Raw genomic sequence first — 14,466 nt, forward strand, 5'->3', positions numbered from 1 at the left:
TCAAGAGGTACTCAGGAGCTTTAATGAAGTAAAATTTCTATAATAGCATTGTTAACAAAACAAAACAAAAAAAACCCTCCATTACAAAAATGTCCCGGAAGTAAAATTGTACTTAAACTTCTCCCTGCACAATGATTTCACAGGAAATCATAGGAGGCATGATACATAAACTCTCAAGTCCTAGATTTGCCTCAGCCTCCTCATCCAGATGAAGTGTGATTCACAAGACCTCAGTGGAGTGGGTTGGAGGCCAGTTGAGGCCAGCTCTCCTGTGGTTCCACCACCCACAAGAGTGGCTGTAGGGATTTAGTGTAATGTGGATAAAGAAGCAATCAAAAATTCATAAATGCAGGAATATTTGTTCACTGGCCTTAAATATTTAAATAAATGACTTGTGTTAAATTTACTGTCCCTGAAAATGCTCTGGATAATATTGAAGCATGTCCCAAGTTCCTTCGGGGTCAACCTTCAGGATCAATAAAGTTTTATTGAATTGAATTGAATTGTAAAATACAAATTTCCACAAGAATATAAAATTGATTCACCATCAAATCATTTAGTCAAGCAAACTAATGCATCTTGATTATTATAGTTTTACGAGCAGGCTATTACAAAGCCAAAAACCTACTTATATAAAAATGCTGAATGTTTGAGGTGAAACAAAAAGTAAAGATAAAACAGTTAACCTTTAATTTTATAACCTACATTAAAATTTATTTGAGTTTAATTAAACTCAAATCCACATGTTTATATAAATCTGGCTCCAGGTCCTGATTTATATAAACATGTGGATTTGACAGCAGCAAATGTGGATCAACCTACCAGTGAAAAAAACACTGATATGTTTGAATCTAGAAGCAGTCTGTGGGAAAATGTCACAAATGTTTTGGTTACCATGTGTTTATTCTGGTTTAACTACCATTGTGGGAAAAATGATCCGGGTCAAATGCTGTGAGGACATTTTGGAAAATGGGGACACTCTTTGAAAAGTGTGGGTCAGAGCTCCAGAGGCTGTCTAAAGGGTCAGATTAGATCCACGTTCTGGTTCAGGGGCCGGGGAAAGCGGTACGTTGATCACAGTGCTCACTAGGACAAACGGACAAACGTGTGCATGTATCTCTCTTTGATGTTGGCCTGTCCCGGGTGTCAGAGGTCAGGTACCATTGTCTCTCCAGTGATTTCCTGCTTCCTGTTTGGACGTCCTGGCACGCTGCTTTGACAAACACACCCGCTTCCTGTCCCCACAGGAGTTACTTCCTGCTCCACCCGGCCCTGCTCCCCCCCGCTGAGCTGTCAATCAGAGACACGATGGGACTGGCTTTAGAAACTCTCAGTTTTATTTGTGCAGTGTTCAACAGCTCAGCAGGAAAACAAAATTCAGAGAATGTAAAACTACTGTAACTCTGATAAAGGTTAGAAATCATTTACCTAAGCAAGCCCAGGAGCTGTGACAATGTAACACAGGACAAATCATGAGCAGGGTGTGTGATTAGTCCACCTGGCTGTCATTCAACAGTACAAAATGCTCGGATGTGGAGTTTACTGTCATGAGAAGCTGTCAGATATTCCCATTTAACATTCTGGTATCAGACAAATGTCCTAAACTATTATTCAGAATCGTTGAAGATTGCTTTTCTGTCAGTTTATCTGTGATTGTCTGTGGAGTCGTAGGATGCCTGAGGTGATCATGTGTTTTTAGAGGCACTTGTGTCTTTTCAAAACTCAAAATAATCTTTTTTTCCTGTAGACTTGGAGAACCAAACCAGACAAAACCAGCTGTGGCAAAGTTAAGTGCAGTCTGTAATCGGCCTCCTGGTCAGTGAAGTGTGCTGGAGTCCACATCATTAGCACACCTTGACATCATTTTGTAGTCCTTCTCTGATTGGCTGCTCTATGTTGGGAAGCAGATGGAGCAGCACTCTAAACAGATCTCCAAGCAGTCGGATGAGCCGCAGCAATTTTCAATTATCCCACAATCCAACACTGCCTGACACGCCTCCTCGGTGCAGGCTGCCTCCCCTGCGGCCTCCATGCAGCAGCAGCAGCAACCGCCAGCCGCAGCGTCGCAGCACCCGGCCCCGCCCATTCCACACACCAGACAGTCCCCCACAGCCGAACACATGGACAGCAGCTCGCAGAAGAGACAGGCGAGGAGACAGTGAGCGCAACAGTCTGTAAAGACAACCGATTGGATAGGAAGTCAGGTGACCAGTCACTGAGGTGATCAGTTAGCAGTTACCTTTTTTTTTTTTTAATTTAAACTTCAACGTTTTCTTTCAAATGACCTCTAATACTCCTTTCGTGCTCGGCATTCTCATTCTTGAATTCTAGTAGAGTAGCTGTGCCAGATGGCCGCCTCTCCCTGATCCTGGTTCTGCCCAAGGTTTCCTCCTCTTAGAAGGGAGCTTTTCCTTCCCACGATTTCCAAGTGCTTGCTCACAGGGGCTGGGCTGAGTTTTGGGGTTTTCTCTGTAGTATTGCAGGGTCTTTACAATATAAAGGATCTTAAGGTGACCGTTGTTGTTATTTGGCACTATAAATAAACCTCAATTGAATTGAACTGAATTGAATCAAAAGTCAACATAATCCCTATCTTGTCACAGTTCCTACTATATTAGCTAGTTTTGTAGTTGCCCTTGATATTTGTAGTTTCTGCTGCCTTTTATCTTCATGTTTCTGTGTTAGATTTATGTGTTTTGTTCATTTCCTGTTTCACTTTAAAGTTGAGTTTCCTCATGTGTCCTATTCTGGTTTTATTTCCTGCTTTTCTTCCTTTCAAGATTGTTTGCGGCACCTTAATTAGTTCCACCTGTGTCGAATTACCCAATCAAACCTCTCTGTATTTAGTAGTTTTTCCCCTTTTCTTTGTTAAATCGTCTCTTTATTTAACCATTGTTCCCATGTGCCTTTAATGTAGTTTGACCTGGTTAAATTGGCTTTTTAAATGGCTTTTCTCGATACCTCCTTTATACCAAGCATGACACATTTATCCTTTATATCCTCGAATAACTGTCACATTGAATGAACATTGTAATTGTATACAGGTGACAGAAAATAAGTGTAATTGAATTAGTCGGTTGGTAGAAAGCAGAGCGCCTGATGCTGGGAGGAGCAGGAGGGTTCATCGGCCCGTGCGTGCTCTGCAGAGATAAGCAAACCTCCATGCTGGAGGTGCACGGCTGATAAACACAGAGATGGGAGTGTTTTCATTTTTCTGATATGTGATCTGTTTTTGTTCCATCACATTTAGAGCGCAAAGGTCGGCTCACAGCAGCAGTTTGGAACGGTTATTGTCCTACAAAGACTCTTCAGCAGCCCTTCCTGTTAATCTGGCAGTAGTTTAATGTGCTACTCATTAAAACTATCATAAAAAGTATGTTTCAAAAATTGCATTCTTCCTTACGCATCAAGCCAAATGTATTTTCATTCCAACAAAACAACTTTATGAATTTATCATGAAATAAAACAAGATCTCGATTTGGAAGATTAAGAAGGAGTAAACATGTTAGCCATGAAGCTGCTCTTTGGTTCTGTTGGCTTAAAGTTTAAACATCTGCACCACCAGCTGTGCACTGTCATCATAGGGCAGTGGAAAAACCACTAGTATGTGTTACTCTTTGATCTGATTTTGGTCCTTTAGGCAAAGAACTTCAGACAGTAAAAAAACTGCCAATACCTGTGATGCTTATGCTCTTCTTCTGGCTTTCTGGGGGAAATGCATGAGGACTCCAGGTGTCAAGGGCCGGTGTCCTGCAGGTTTTAGATGTGTCCTTGATCCAACACAGCTGATTTAAATGGCTAAAACTACCTCCTCAACATGTCTTGTGTTTTTCAGAGAACTGGTAACGAACTATGCCTCTCATTGCATCTCATTGATCCAGGGTGATATCTAAAACCTGCAGGACACCGATCCTTGAGGCCTGGAGTTCCCCACCCCTGCTTTAATGCCATAACCTACATTCTAATAAGTCCTACTTTCAAAAGCTCGACTTAAAAAAAGAGAGCTACATTTCACCTGCCAATTTCATCCAGATACAATTAATTCTGGTTATAAAAACTAGGACAATGACCACCAAACCCAAAGTTGCAAAATGGTCCACAAACCAGTGGCTGAACATCTGTACCACCATACTTCAGAGAAACCGAACACTCCAGGGAGACCGTCCCAACATTAACATGCTTTTAATTTAAAGAGGATTTTTTCCTTTATTTTTTGTGCTATAAATACTGTTACATCTGTTCATGGGCAGTGTACTAATAAGATAATAGAAGATAAAAAAGGAGGAGGCACAACACAGCATGTTTTAGGGAGTGGATGAACTAAAGGACCCTTTTCACGAAGAGGACTTACGGCTCTGATTGTCTGAGGACCATCAGGGCTGCAGGCTGGCTGTAATGAGCTCTGCAGCCTGTAGGTAGTTCCTTCTTTTAAAGCCTTTTAAAAAAATGATTATCGGATACATATCACAACGATAAAACTATAAAGCTGATTGTCTCACCATCTCCAGCGACCTCCTTAATGTGGGTGGCGTCTGTCTTGGAGGAGGCTTGGCTTTTAGTGGAGGATAAACGCTTCTGCTTGGTGCTCTGATGGTGGTGATGATGATGATGTCTGTTAGAGGTGGACGACCGAGAGGCAGGTGGAGGAGGAGGAGATTTCATGGAGGAAGATGGAGGAGTGCAGACGGGGGGAGGGGATGTTGACGATGAGCTGTCCACACCTGAGAAACAGAGACATGACATCACGGGTGACATCACAGAAGACGTCAAACTGAGCCACATCACACTCGGTCAGATACAATTACTCACCTTTCTGTTTCCACGGTGACAATGAGGGCTGAGCGGGCAGGAGACGAGAGACGTCATTGGTGGAGGAGCCATCTGTCGAACAGTCATCACTGCTGTCAGGGTCTGACCTATGAGAGGCAGGGGGAGGAGCTTCATCTGCAGGAAGAAACAAGCGGTTCCAGGTGAGCTGGGTGTAGGTGAGAGGGCGGACTGTTTTACCTTAACCTTTGATTCACAGGAAGTCTTTACATTAGTTCAGCCTGGTGTTTCTCCTTATTGATCCTGCTGCAAACCTCTTCAGTCAGCTGTGTCTCTAACAAGAATCTGTTCTTGTTTGTAAACCACTCAGACCGAAGCACCAGAAAACCTTCATATGGCTGCTCTTTTAGGAATTTCTTGTTTGGAGAATTTTGGGGAAACTGACCTTTTTGGTTTGTTTATGTGTCAAACTTATTGAGTGGGAGGAAACCCAGCCTCTAAGTCTCATCTCAGGGCGAAAAGTAGAGCAGCGGCGTTCTGAAACAGGAAGTCCTCTCAGACAGGATGCGTATCCAGACGGAAGCTCTTAAACTGACCTCAGGTCAGAGTTTAAGAGGCTCTGTGATGCCATTAGAAACATGGAGGTAGTCTGAAAACTCTCTGCTACACTGAGGTTACAGACACCCACTTAAGCCCCGCCCACACACACAGTCACACACATTCAGCAGCTGACAGCTGGATGCTTGCACAAACTGTATATGAAAGATGAAAGTAGCTGCTGTGATGTCATTCGGTGGTATTTGGACCCCTTTTTTGAGGCGTCACTGTTAGTGTTAGCTACTGTTAGCTACTGCCATGTTTCTTCTGACGATGCTGTCTGTGTTGAGCGCTCAGTGGATCTGCGTTCGACTACTCCGCCTAGGCTGCACTGTCGAGTGCAGATCCACTGAGCGCAGCGCAAGCTAGCAAGACAGAAGCTAAGCTCGTTACAACATGGCAACTGCCTCAACTCTACCCGAAATTGAACCTCCTGCACCCTCATTCAGATCTGGCGTTTGGAACTATTTTGGTCTTCATGTGAAGTATGACCCTGAAGGTAAGCGCGTCATGGACAAAAGTAAAACAGTAAAATTCACACGGTGGTGCTGTAAGAAAACTAAACCCCATACAGCTGTTTCAAAACTAGGGGTAAGTAAAAAGTAAGTAAAATTTTATTTATATAGCACCTTTCAAGATAAAAATCACAAAGTGCTTCACAGGAGCTAAAACCTAAAAATCAAAATCAACCAAAAGCAAGTTTAAAAAGATGAATTTTTAGCTGTTTTTTAAAAACAGACCAAAATGCATTTTGTTGAGGCTGTAAAATGTTTATTTTTGCAGTAGAGTTGCTTTTGGAGCCATCCTGACAAGGCCTTTGTCGTTTTGGCTCTCCACACTGGCTTCAGTGTACCCTCTTATAGCTGTGATTAGACATTTCAGATTCGAGGTAACTCTCTTGAACAGCGGTCCCCAACCTTTTTTGCGCCACGGACCGGTTTATGCCCGACAATATTTCATGGACCGGCCTTTAAGGTGTTGCGGATAAAAACAACAAAATAAAACTAGTACCGGTACCGAAAAAAAGAAGATTTATTCATAACACACGTGAAAAGACCAATAAAACCGAGTAAATGATAAAAACAATAACAAAATAACGCTGAAAACCGATAAAAACCCTGAAAACTATACATTTGACACCTGAGCCTCAACTCTCGTGGCCCGGTACCAAACGACTCACGGACCGGTACCGGTCCGAGGCCCGGGGGTTGGGGACCGCTGCTCTTGAATACTTCCCACCCGGTCATCCAGCTGGTAAACAGTGTCCTTCAGGTTTTATTTGTGATCAGTTTTCTTTTGTTTTCTTCCCACTGCTCGTTGCCAATTTTTCCTGCCATTGTCTGAGACATGCCACGGTCTCTCTTCACCACATGGCTCAGATCTCTTCCTGTTTGTGTCTCTTAATGGTTTCTGTCTTGCTGCAGTTTTTTCTTTTTCTTTTTTCTAAAGTTATCTGGGACTTTCTAATGTTTACACATCCGTCTCTGCCCCTGAGTTCATCCTGTCTCACCTCATCAGACCTTCTAATTGTCTCACCTGTGCTGTGATGCGGGAGCGTCCCGTTGGCTGTCGGTTGGATCACGATGCATTCTGACTGGTTTTCCGACTTGTTTTCGCCGCCTTCAGTGGCGTTAGATGCAGTAGAATGTGATGTCACATCCATCCTGTCAGAGAAAATAAAGCATAGAGAATAATTGTGACTAATTTGATCAGGGAGAATTTCATTAACAGCACTGAACAGAAATTTAGACAGATAACTGAATGTGGAAGCATTTAAATACAGATTTGAACTGGATTTTGCTCCTCATTTCGACTCAACTGAGTCTTTTCTATCCTTTAAAACTCTGCTGCCAATTAATTTCATTTAAATAAATAAAATCTGAGAATAGTTCCCAAAGTTCCACTTAGACGATTTTTTTGTACAATAATATTTATTGAGGTCATGGAAATGTTCACATCCATACTAGGGACGTATTCAGAGTTACAGGGAGTGAAAGTACCTGTAAGGAAAGGGAAACTTTAAAAGCTTATTAATTTGTGTTATTCTTCCTGGTTGACTTTCATTTTTAAGCACATGAGGGACGACCCCGGCATAAAGGAGTTGGGAAGAAGGAGACGTTTCGTTTGCTACGGCTTATTTTTGGTGAGACAGGCCTTTAAAATGTACCCAGAACGCACTTTTAGAGATTTTCCCCAGTGAATTATCAGCAAAACAACTATCAAACATCCAGGGTAGAATTTCTTGTTAGCATACTTGTTTTGTCTAATTATTTTTAATTTAGTTAAGTTTCAGTTAGTTCAAACATTTTTCAGGTCTAATATTGAAAATATTAGTTGTTAGTTTAGTTTCAGTTAAACTATAATAACTGTTGTGTGTTCCTCCATGTCACAGACATTAAACTGTTTTTTCTGGTGAAACTATGATTAGTTCCATGATACTGGTGCTCAAAAACAGATCTTGAGAGCTAAAAAAATCTCTGTGTACTTTCATGGCCTATATTGCAAATTTTTAAAAAATATTGTGACGAACTCAACAAGAAAAACAAAATGTGACACAGAGATTTCAGTCTGCATTTCAAACTCCTGTGTTTTCTACTCTACTCAACCTCCAAGATTGCAGGTGTGTTAGCAGTATGAAGAAGCAGGAAAAGTGACCAGAGGTCATTAATTGCCACAGCCTCAGACATGGTGGACACATTCAACCTAACCAGAAGCAAGAAAACACCGCAGTTCACATCATAAATGAACAACAACACAACATAACCACAATATGGGCATTGACCCCGTAAGTTAACACTTTAACATCAACGTGAAACATCCCAGGAGTCTTTGCAGTGGCCTCTCTCCTCGGGCTGCAACTTTATGAAGGTAAAAGTTTGAATGCCTTCAACAAACGTGAAAAAACAAACAAATACACACAAACAAAATTAAAAATCAGCTGATTTCCCCGGGTGTACTTTGAATTTGATCCCGTACCTGGTTTTAAACCAGCGTCACCATCCCAGCAGTTTCAACTTTGCCACAGCAGCTTTACTGGGAGAGCTGACCTTTCCTGCCATCACAAGCTTCTTGAATGTCTTCCGGCTTTCTAAACACTGTTTTCACCATAAAAGTCTAAATGCTGCCGAGCTTTTAGTCTTTTTATAGAAAAAAAGTGAGTTGGATGTGAAGGGATTAAGATTCCTGCTGTAAGAGGGGATGTCTTAAAGAGTAAATCAGCTGCTCTATGCTCTGTTGAAGCCTCGTCTTCATTGATATAGATCAAGGCGAGAGTTACATGTTCAAAATTAAGGTATTTGTCGCATAGATACAACGCCATATAAAACAAATATCAGAGGTGTGGACTCGAGTCACATGACTTGGACTCGAGTCAGACTCGAGTCATTAATTTTATGACTTTAGACTTGACTTGAAAAAATGTTCTAAGACTTGTGACTTGACTTGGACTTTTACACCAGTGACTTGGGACTTGAATTGGACTTGAACCGGTTTACTTGAAAAGACTTGATATTTTACCCCAAATATAAAATTTAACATGCATATTATATAGAGATTGAAAATGTGACGTCATTCACGGGTAGAACCGCAAAGGATTCTGGGAACTCGTGGCAAGCGGTACTAGCGCACGCAGGCTTTCAATTAAAATCAGTCACACAGCGATAAAAAGAAACACAAAAATGTCAAGAAGCTGTTGTATTATTAACTGCAATAGCCGGTCGCATGACAGCCACGGGAAGCCGACGGGTAAAGAGATCGGTTGTTATCGGATTACGTCGTTGAAGAGAAATTGTTCGAGCCATGTTTCCGAAGTAACAAAGACGCGACTGGATTGCAGCCATTCAAAGATCAAATATAACGTCCTAGAACACTCCAGCTCACAGGTTAGTCTGCTCCAAGCATTTACACGAAGGTCAGTCTGCTGTTGTAGTTAATGCGTCATTTTTCTTAACATAATTGGTGATATAGGTTACAAGCAAGTCTGGCGCTGAACAGAAATTGTCGCGCTATGCTCCTTTATTTATTGTGCATAAATAGTGAATTATCCTGACACAATATTGCGTTTCGCTTCTGTTATTATGGTACACTGACAAAAACATATACTTTTATTCACAGGATAAAACAGGTTTTTTGTATCACTAATTGCCCAGTACGATTACAGCATACAGTATTATTGTCACTGCTACATTTCTGTGATGCTACCAGAAATTATTTCCACTACTAATTAATTACCGTTGAGCTCAAAGGTCCTATTAATAAACGGTTAACGAATGTGTATTTATGACGACGATTTGTGAGACTGGTAAACTTATGATACGTACGATGGTCTTTCGTTCTACACGGTGCGTTTCAAGGTCCTGCACCCATCCGTCGGTAAACTGTACCTGGGCTTGTTGCAGTGACCGGAAGTTACTAAACTTCATGAGTGTGTGCACTCACTCCAAGAACCGTATAATTATAAATATGCATATAAATATGCTACGATGAGATAGCTGACTTCATCTAACTAGCAAATGTTTTCCAGGCTACGTTGGTGATACAGTTTTTTTTAATGTGTATGATATTTTTGTCATGCGATTTTAAAGCTGGTCCTACAACCGCATCCAAGAATAACATGCAGCTTATCTCAGAACTGTCGGTGAAAATTATTCTTGGAGCTAGGTTTAATTGAGCTGCATTTTAAAGAGGTGCAATTTCACAATGTGTTGAGAAAAACACAGATTTTAAAATTACATGGTCTAATATTTACATTTAGCATAACTGCAACATTATTTTTTCGTTTGTTTTTTTTAAAGACTCGAAAGGACTTGAAATTCAAAGTTTCAGACTTGTGACTTGACTCGGACTTTTACACCAGTGACTTGAGACTCGACTCTGACTTGCCTGACATTACTTGAGACTTGACTTGAGACTTGAGGATAAAGACTTGAGACTTACTTGAGACTTGCAAAACAATGACTTGGTCCCACCTCTGACAAATATAAAAGAGGTTATTTTCACGAGGCACAGAGATTTATTGGGGTGTTGACCACAGGGTGTTTAGCAACGTAAAAATGTTGTTTGTTGTTTTGGTTTGTGAACTTAAATAGTTTTATGTGTGTAGTGTATATGAGTGTAGGCTTGTATGTAGTTAAACATGTGTATTGGGAAAATATGTCGAACTCATTAATTTACAAATTATAGAATCTGAAATAAGGACGTAGAAACAGACAGGTGTAAACTTCATCCTGCTCCTTTATGAGCACAAACATTGTTTGGATATAGAGATATTCATGACAACTGGATGTCTTTGTTTTGTTTTTCTTGTTATTTTATATTTACATGTTCAAAATAAATTCTATTCTATTTATTTATGAGCTTTTATCTTATTTTTTATTGCACAGAAAAAAACAAATCTTTGAGAAACAATGGCAGAATTTTCTCTTCAAGGCAAATCCTACACCTGTAATTTGTTTTTTACTTTTTGTGTTACAAAAGGAGAAAAAAGAGGCGAGGATAAGACAGAGGAGGAGGAGGAGAAGAGTGAGAGATGGGAAAAGGACACTAGCATCAAACAGAATATTAACCTTATAAAAAGCATCTTAAATAAGCTTGAGTGGCATCATTTATCAGCAGATATTTTTAGACTTTTTGTGGGTTTTCTCTGATTTTCCCATGAGCTCCAGCGCTCTCTGTAATGATTTCGAGCTTGTGTGTGTGTGTGTGTGTGTGTGTGTGTGTGTGTGTGTGTGTGTGTGTGTGTGTGTGTGTGTGTGTGTGTGTGTGTGTGTGTGTGTGTGTGAGAAACATCCATGTGCAGTGGTCTGTAACTCAGTGATCCAGGCACGCACTGGGTGCTTAAAAGCCTTCAGTCCAGCCATGATGTGAATATGAATGTGGCTCTCCAAGGACGGTGGGAAAGTCCCGCTCTGCTAATAATCAAAAGACTGCATGATCAGCGACGAGGCTGGAGACAGCATCAGACTCTCACCTCACAATTATTGTGGTTAAATGAATATCAGTGAAACTCCTTATGACTGTAAGGAGGTGGAAACTCTGCAACCAGATACCAAGAGAACAATCACACAAATATTTACAGTATCATAATATCTGTAATATAAACATCCACCCATCTACTTTCTTCACCTCTTGGAGCCTGTCCCAGCTGTCACAGAGCGAGCAGGTATACACCCTGGACAGGTCGGCAGTTTAACACCAAGAGACAGACAATCCTTCCCCTCACGTTAAAACCTGCGGCCAGTTTAGATTCACCAGTTAATAGAACGCGTGTCTGAGGGAGGAAGCCACACAGACACGAGAAGAAGGCCCCAGCTGCTGGTTTTTAACCCAGGACCTTAATGCTGTGAGGCCAACCACTGCACCACCCATCCAAGCACAACAACATGATCTCACGCTGGCTGCTCACAGTTTCACATCAGAGCTCGATGAAAGAAACACCGAAGTTGAAACTCTCTGATGACATACATCCTTTAAACATCACGGCGTAACAGCGGTGAGTGTAATCCAAAATCATCAACCCTTTGAGAGCTGGATTCAAATTCTCCCACAACTTGTTACAGATGTCTTTACAGAAATGTGGCCAATCGTGTGGCAAGGATACAGATAGGTTATGTGAAATCTGTTAAAAAAAAACAAAAAACCTTATAAGCTTTGAGTTTACTTTTCCACCTCTAATCAGAACACTGTGATGTTCTGCAGTGAACCATGGCTAACACACCAAGACCCAGAGTGACGATAAAAGCAGCTCAGCTCGTGGAAATGAGTCGAAAAACTGCGATAAACAACATTTCAGAAATTTTTCAGAGCGTCTGTCATAGATGAAGGAAACTTATATGGGCATGAGAAACACTTTTAAAGAGCCTTTACAATGATATACCTGTATAATATAGTGGAGACATCGATGACCACAGTCACTTTAGTTGCTCTAGTATCACCTGAAGGTTAATAATCATGGATTACGTCAGTATGAGTTCATGCTAGCTCCCAGCTTCAGGTACAGTTATGTTTCAGGTGAGTCTGCAGGAGGCGTCACCTGAACGCTGCAAACATTCATACACATAAAGAGCCCAAAGCCAGCCTCTGTTTTGCCTTAATGATGTATTCGCTGTTTAATTTGTGATGTACATCAGGAAAACAACAGCTTTACTCAGCTGTTTAAGATATTTTATTTCCCGTTTTTTCAAATGATTTCTCAGTTTGAGATGTTAAATAAATTTACGTATCCATCTTGTTATTATTACACACTTCAGTGAAATGCAGGTGTCTTTAAAACACCTTAAAAAACTATTAAATATCAAATCCTGGAAGTTACTTAATCGCAGAGAGAAAACAGACAAATAAAGAGAAGTTTCTCACCTGCAGCTTCCTTCTTTCTTTTTTCTTTCTTTTTTCTTTCTTTCTTTCGTCAGTTATGTCGTCCCGCGTCTGAATAAACACTTCGCTGTCTTTCTGTGTGCAGCGTTCACATGTGTGTGAAGACCACCGCCTCCTCCGCTTCCTTTAAAAGCACACACACACACACAAACACACACACACGCAGCAGGGCTGGCTTCTCCTCTTCAGGGTCACTGGGGCAGCAGTCAGCTGCTGGGCCCCTGTTTAACTCTGTATTATTTTCCAGAAGCTCTGTAGAAATGAAGAGCTCCCACGATCAGCAGATGACCTGGGGAAAATGTTCAGAATAATATAAAATTATAAGATAAGATAAGATAAGATAAGATAAGATAACCTTTATTAGTCCCACACGTGGGAAATTTGTTTTGTCACAGCAGGAAGTGGACAGTGCAAAAGTTATGAGGCAAAAATTAGAATACAATAAGAATAAATACAGTACACAACTGTACAGAATAGAATAAAATAAAATAAATATACAATAAGATAAAAATAGAATACAAATACTATATACAACTGAGTAAAAATACAACGATGACAGAAAGGATTATTGCACTTAGTATTATTGCATATGTATGGATGTGTGTGCTTGATCAGTTAAAGTCTTTATTATGGAGTCTGACAGCAGTGGGGAGGAAAGACCTGCGAAATCTCTCCGTCCCACACCGTGGGTGCCGCAGTCTCCCACTGAAGGAGCTGCTCAGTGCTGTCACAGTCTGCTGCATGGGGTGGGAGATGTTGTCCAACAGGGATGACAGCTTAGCCGCCATTCTCCTGTCACTCACCACCTCCACTGGGTCCAGAGGGCATCCTAGAACAGAGCTGGCCCTTCGGATCACCCTGTTCAGTCTCTTCCTGTCCCCAGCAGAGATGCTGCCGCCCCAGCAGACCACACCATAAAAGATAGCAGAAGCCACAACAGAGTCATAGAAGGTCTTCAGGAGTGGGCCCTCCACTCCAAACGACCTGAGTCTCCGCAGCAGGTACAGCCTGCTCTGCCCTTTCCTGTAGAGGGCGTCTGAGTTATGAGTCCAGTCCAGTCTATTGTTCAGATGAACACCAAGGTACCTGTAGCTGTCCACAGCCTCAATGTCCATACCTTGGATGTTCAGTGGTTGCAGTGGAGAATGCTTGTGCCTGCGGAAGTCTACCACCAGTTCCTTGGTTTTACTGGCGTTGATCTGGAGGTAGTTCAGCTGGCACCAGTCCACAAAGTCTTGGGTCAGACCTCTGTACTCCCTGTCGTCCCCATCAGTGATGAGGCCGACTATTGCAGAGTCATCAGAGAACTTCTGCAGGAAGCACTGGGTGGAATTGTGGGAGAAGTCTGCAGTGTAGATGGTGAAGAGGAACGGAGCCAGAACCGTTCCCTGTGGGGCCCCCGTACTGCAGACGACCCTGTCCGACACACAGCCCTGAGTCCTCACATACTGTGGTCGGTCGGTGAGGTAGTCCAGGATCCAGGTAGTGAGGTGATGGTCCACTCCAGAGTTCACCAGCTTGTCCTTTAGAACCGAGGGAAGAATGGTGTTGAAGGCACTGGAGAAATCAAAGAACATGATTCTCACAGTGCTTCCAGCGGTCTCCAGGTGAGCGAGGGAACGATGTAGGAGGTGAATGACGGCATCATCCGCTCCAATGCCAGGCTGGTAGGCAAACTGAAGTGGGTCCAGTGATGAGCTTATTAGGCGCTGAAGCTGAGCCAGGACCAAC

At 41.9% G+C, this 14,466-nt stretch overlaps 1 protein-coding gene across 2 annotated transcripts; it reads right to left on the reverse strand.

The window, feature by feature from the left end:
• Positions 1-1,319: 1,319 nt before the first annotated feature.
• LOC146645831 (uncharacterized) lies at positions 1,320-12,849 on the reverse strand. 2 transcript variants are annotated; one of them, XM_085394702.1, is made up of 5 exons: positions 12,718-12,849; positions 6,901-7,028; positions 4,810-4,916; positions 4,500-4,721; positions 1,320-2,172 (listed from the first exon to the last, which is right to left on the reverse strand). In XM_085394702.1, exons 2-5 carry the CDS (start codon positions 6,951-6,953, stop codon positions 1,892-1,894), a joined length of 663 nt encoding a protein of 220 aa, XP_085250828.1. In that variant the 5' UTR covers positions 6,954-7,028; positions 12,718-12,849; the 3' UTR covers positions 1,320-1,891. The 2 variants fall into 2 exon arrangements, with proteins under 2 accessions (XP_085250828.1, XP_085250827.1); XM_085394701.1 differs by having other exon boundaries at positions 4,810-4,944.
• Between the last annotated feature and the right edge of the window lie 1,617 nt (positions 12,850-14,466).

This window comes from Rhamphochromis longiceps, linkage group LG20, assembly GCF_057381845.1.
Source record: "Rhamphochromis longiceps isolate RC_006_pf linkage group LG20, R_longiceps_female_GT1.1, whole genome shotgun sequence".
NCBI classification, from domain to species: Eukaryota; Metazoa; Chordata; class Actinopteri; order Cichliformes; family Cichlidae; genus Rhamphochromis; species Rhamphochromis longiceps.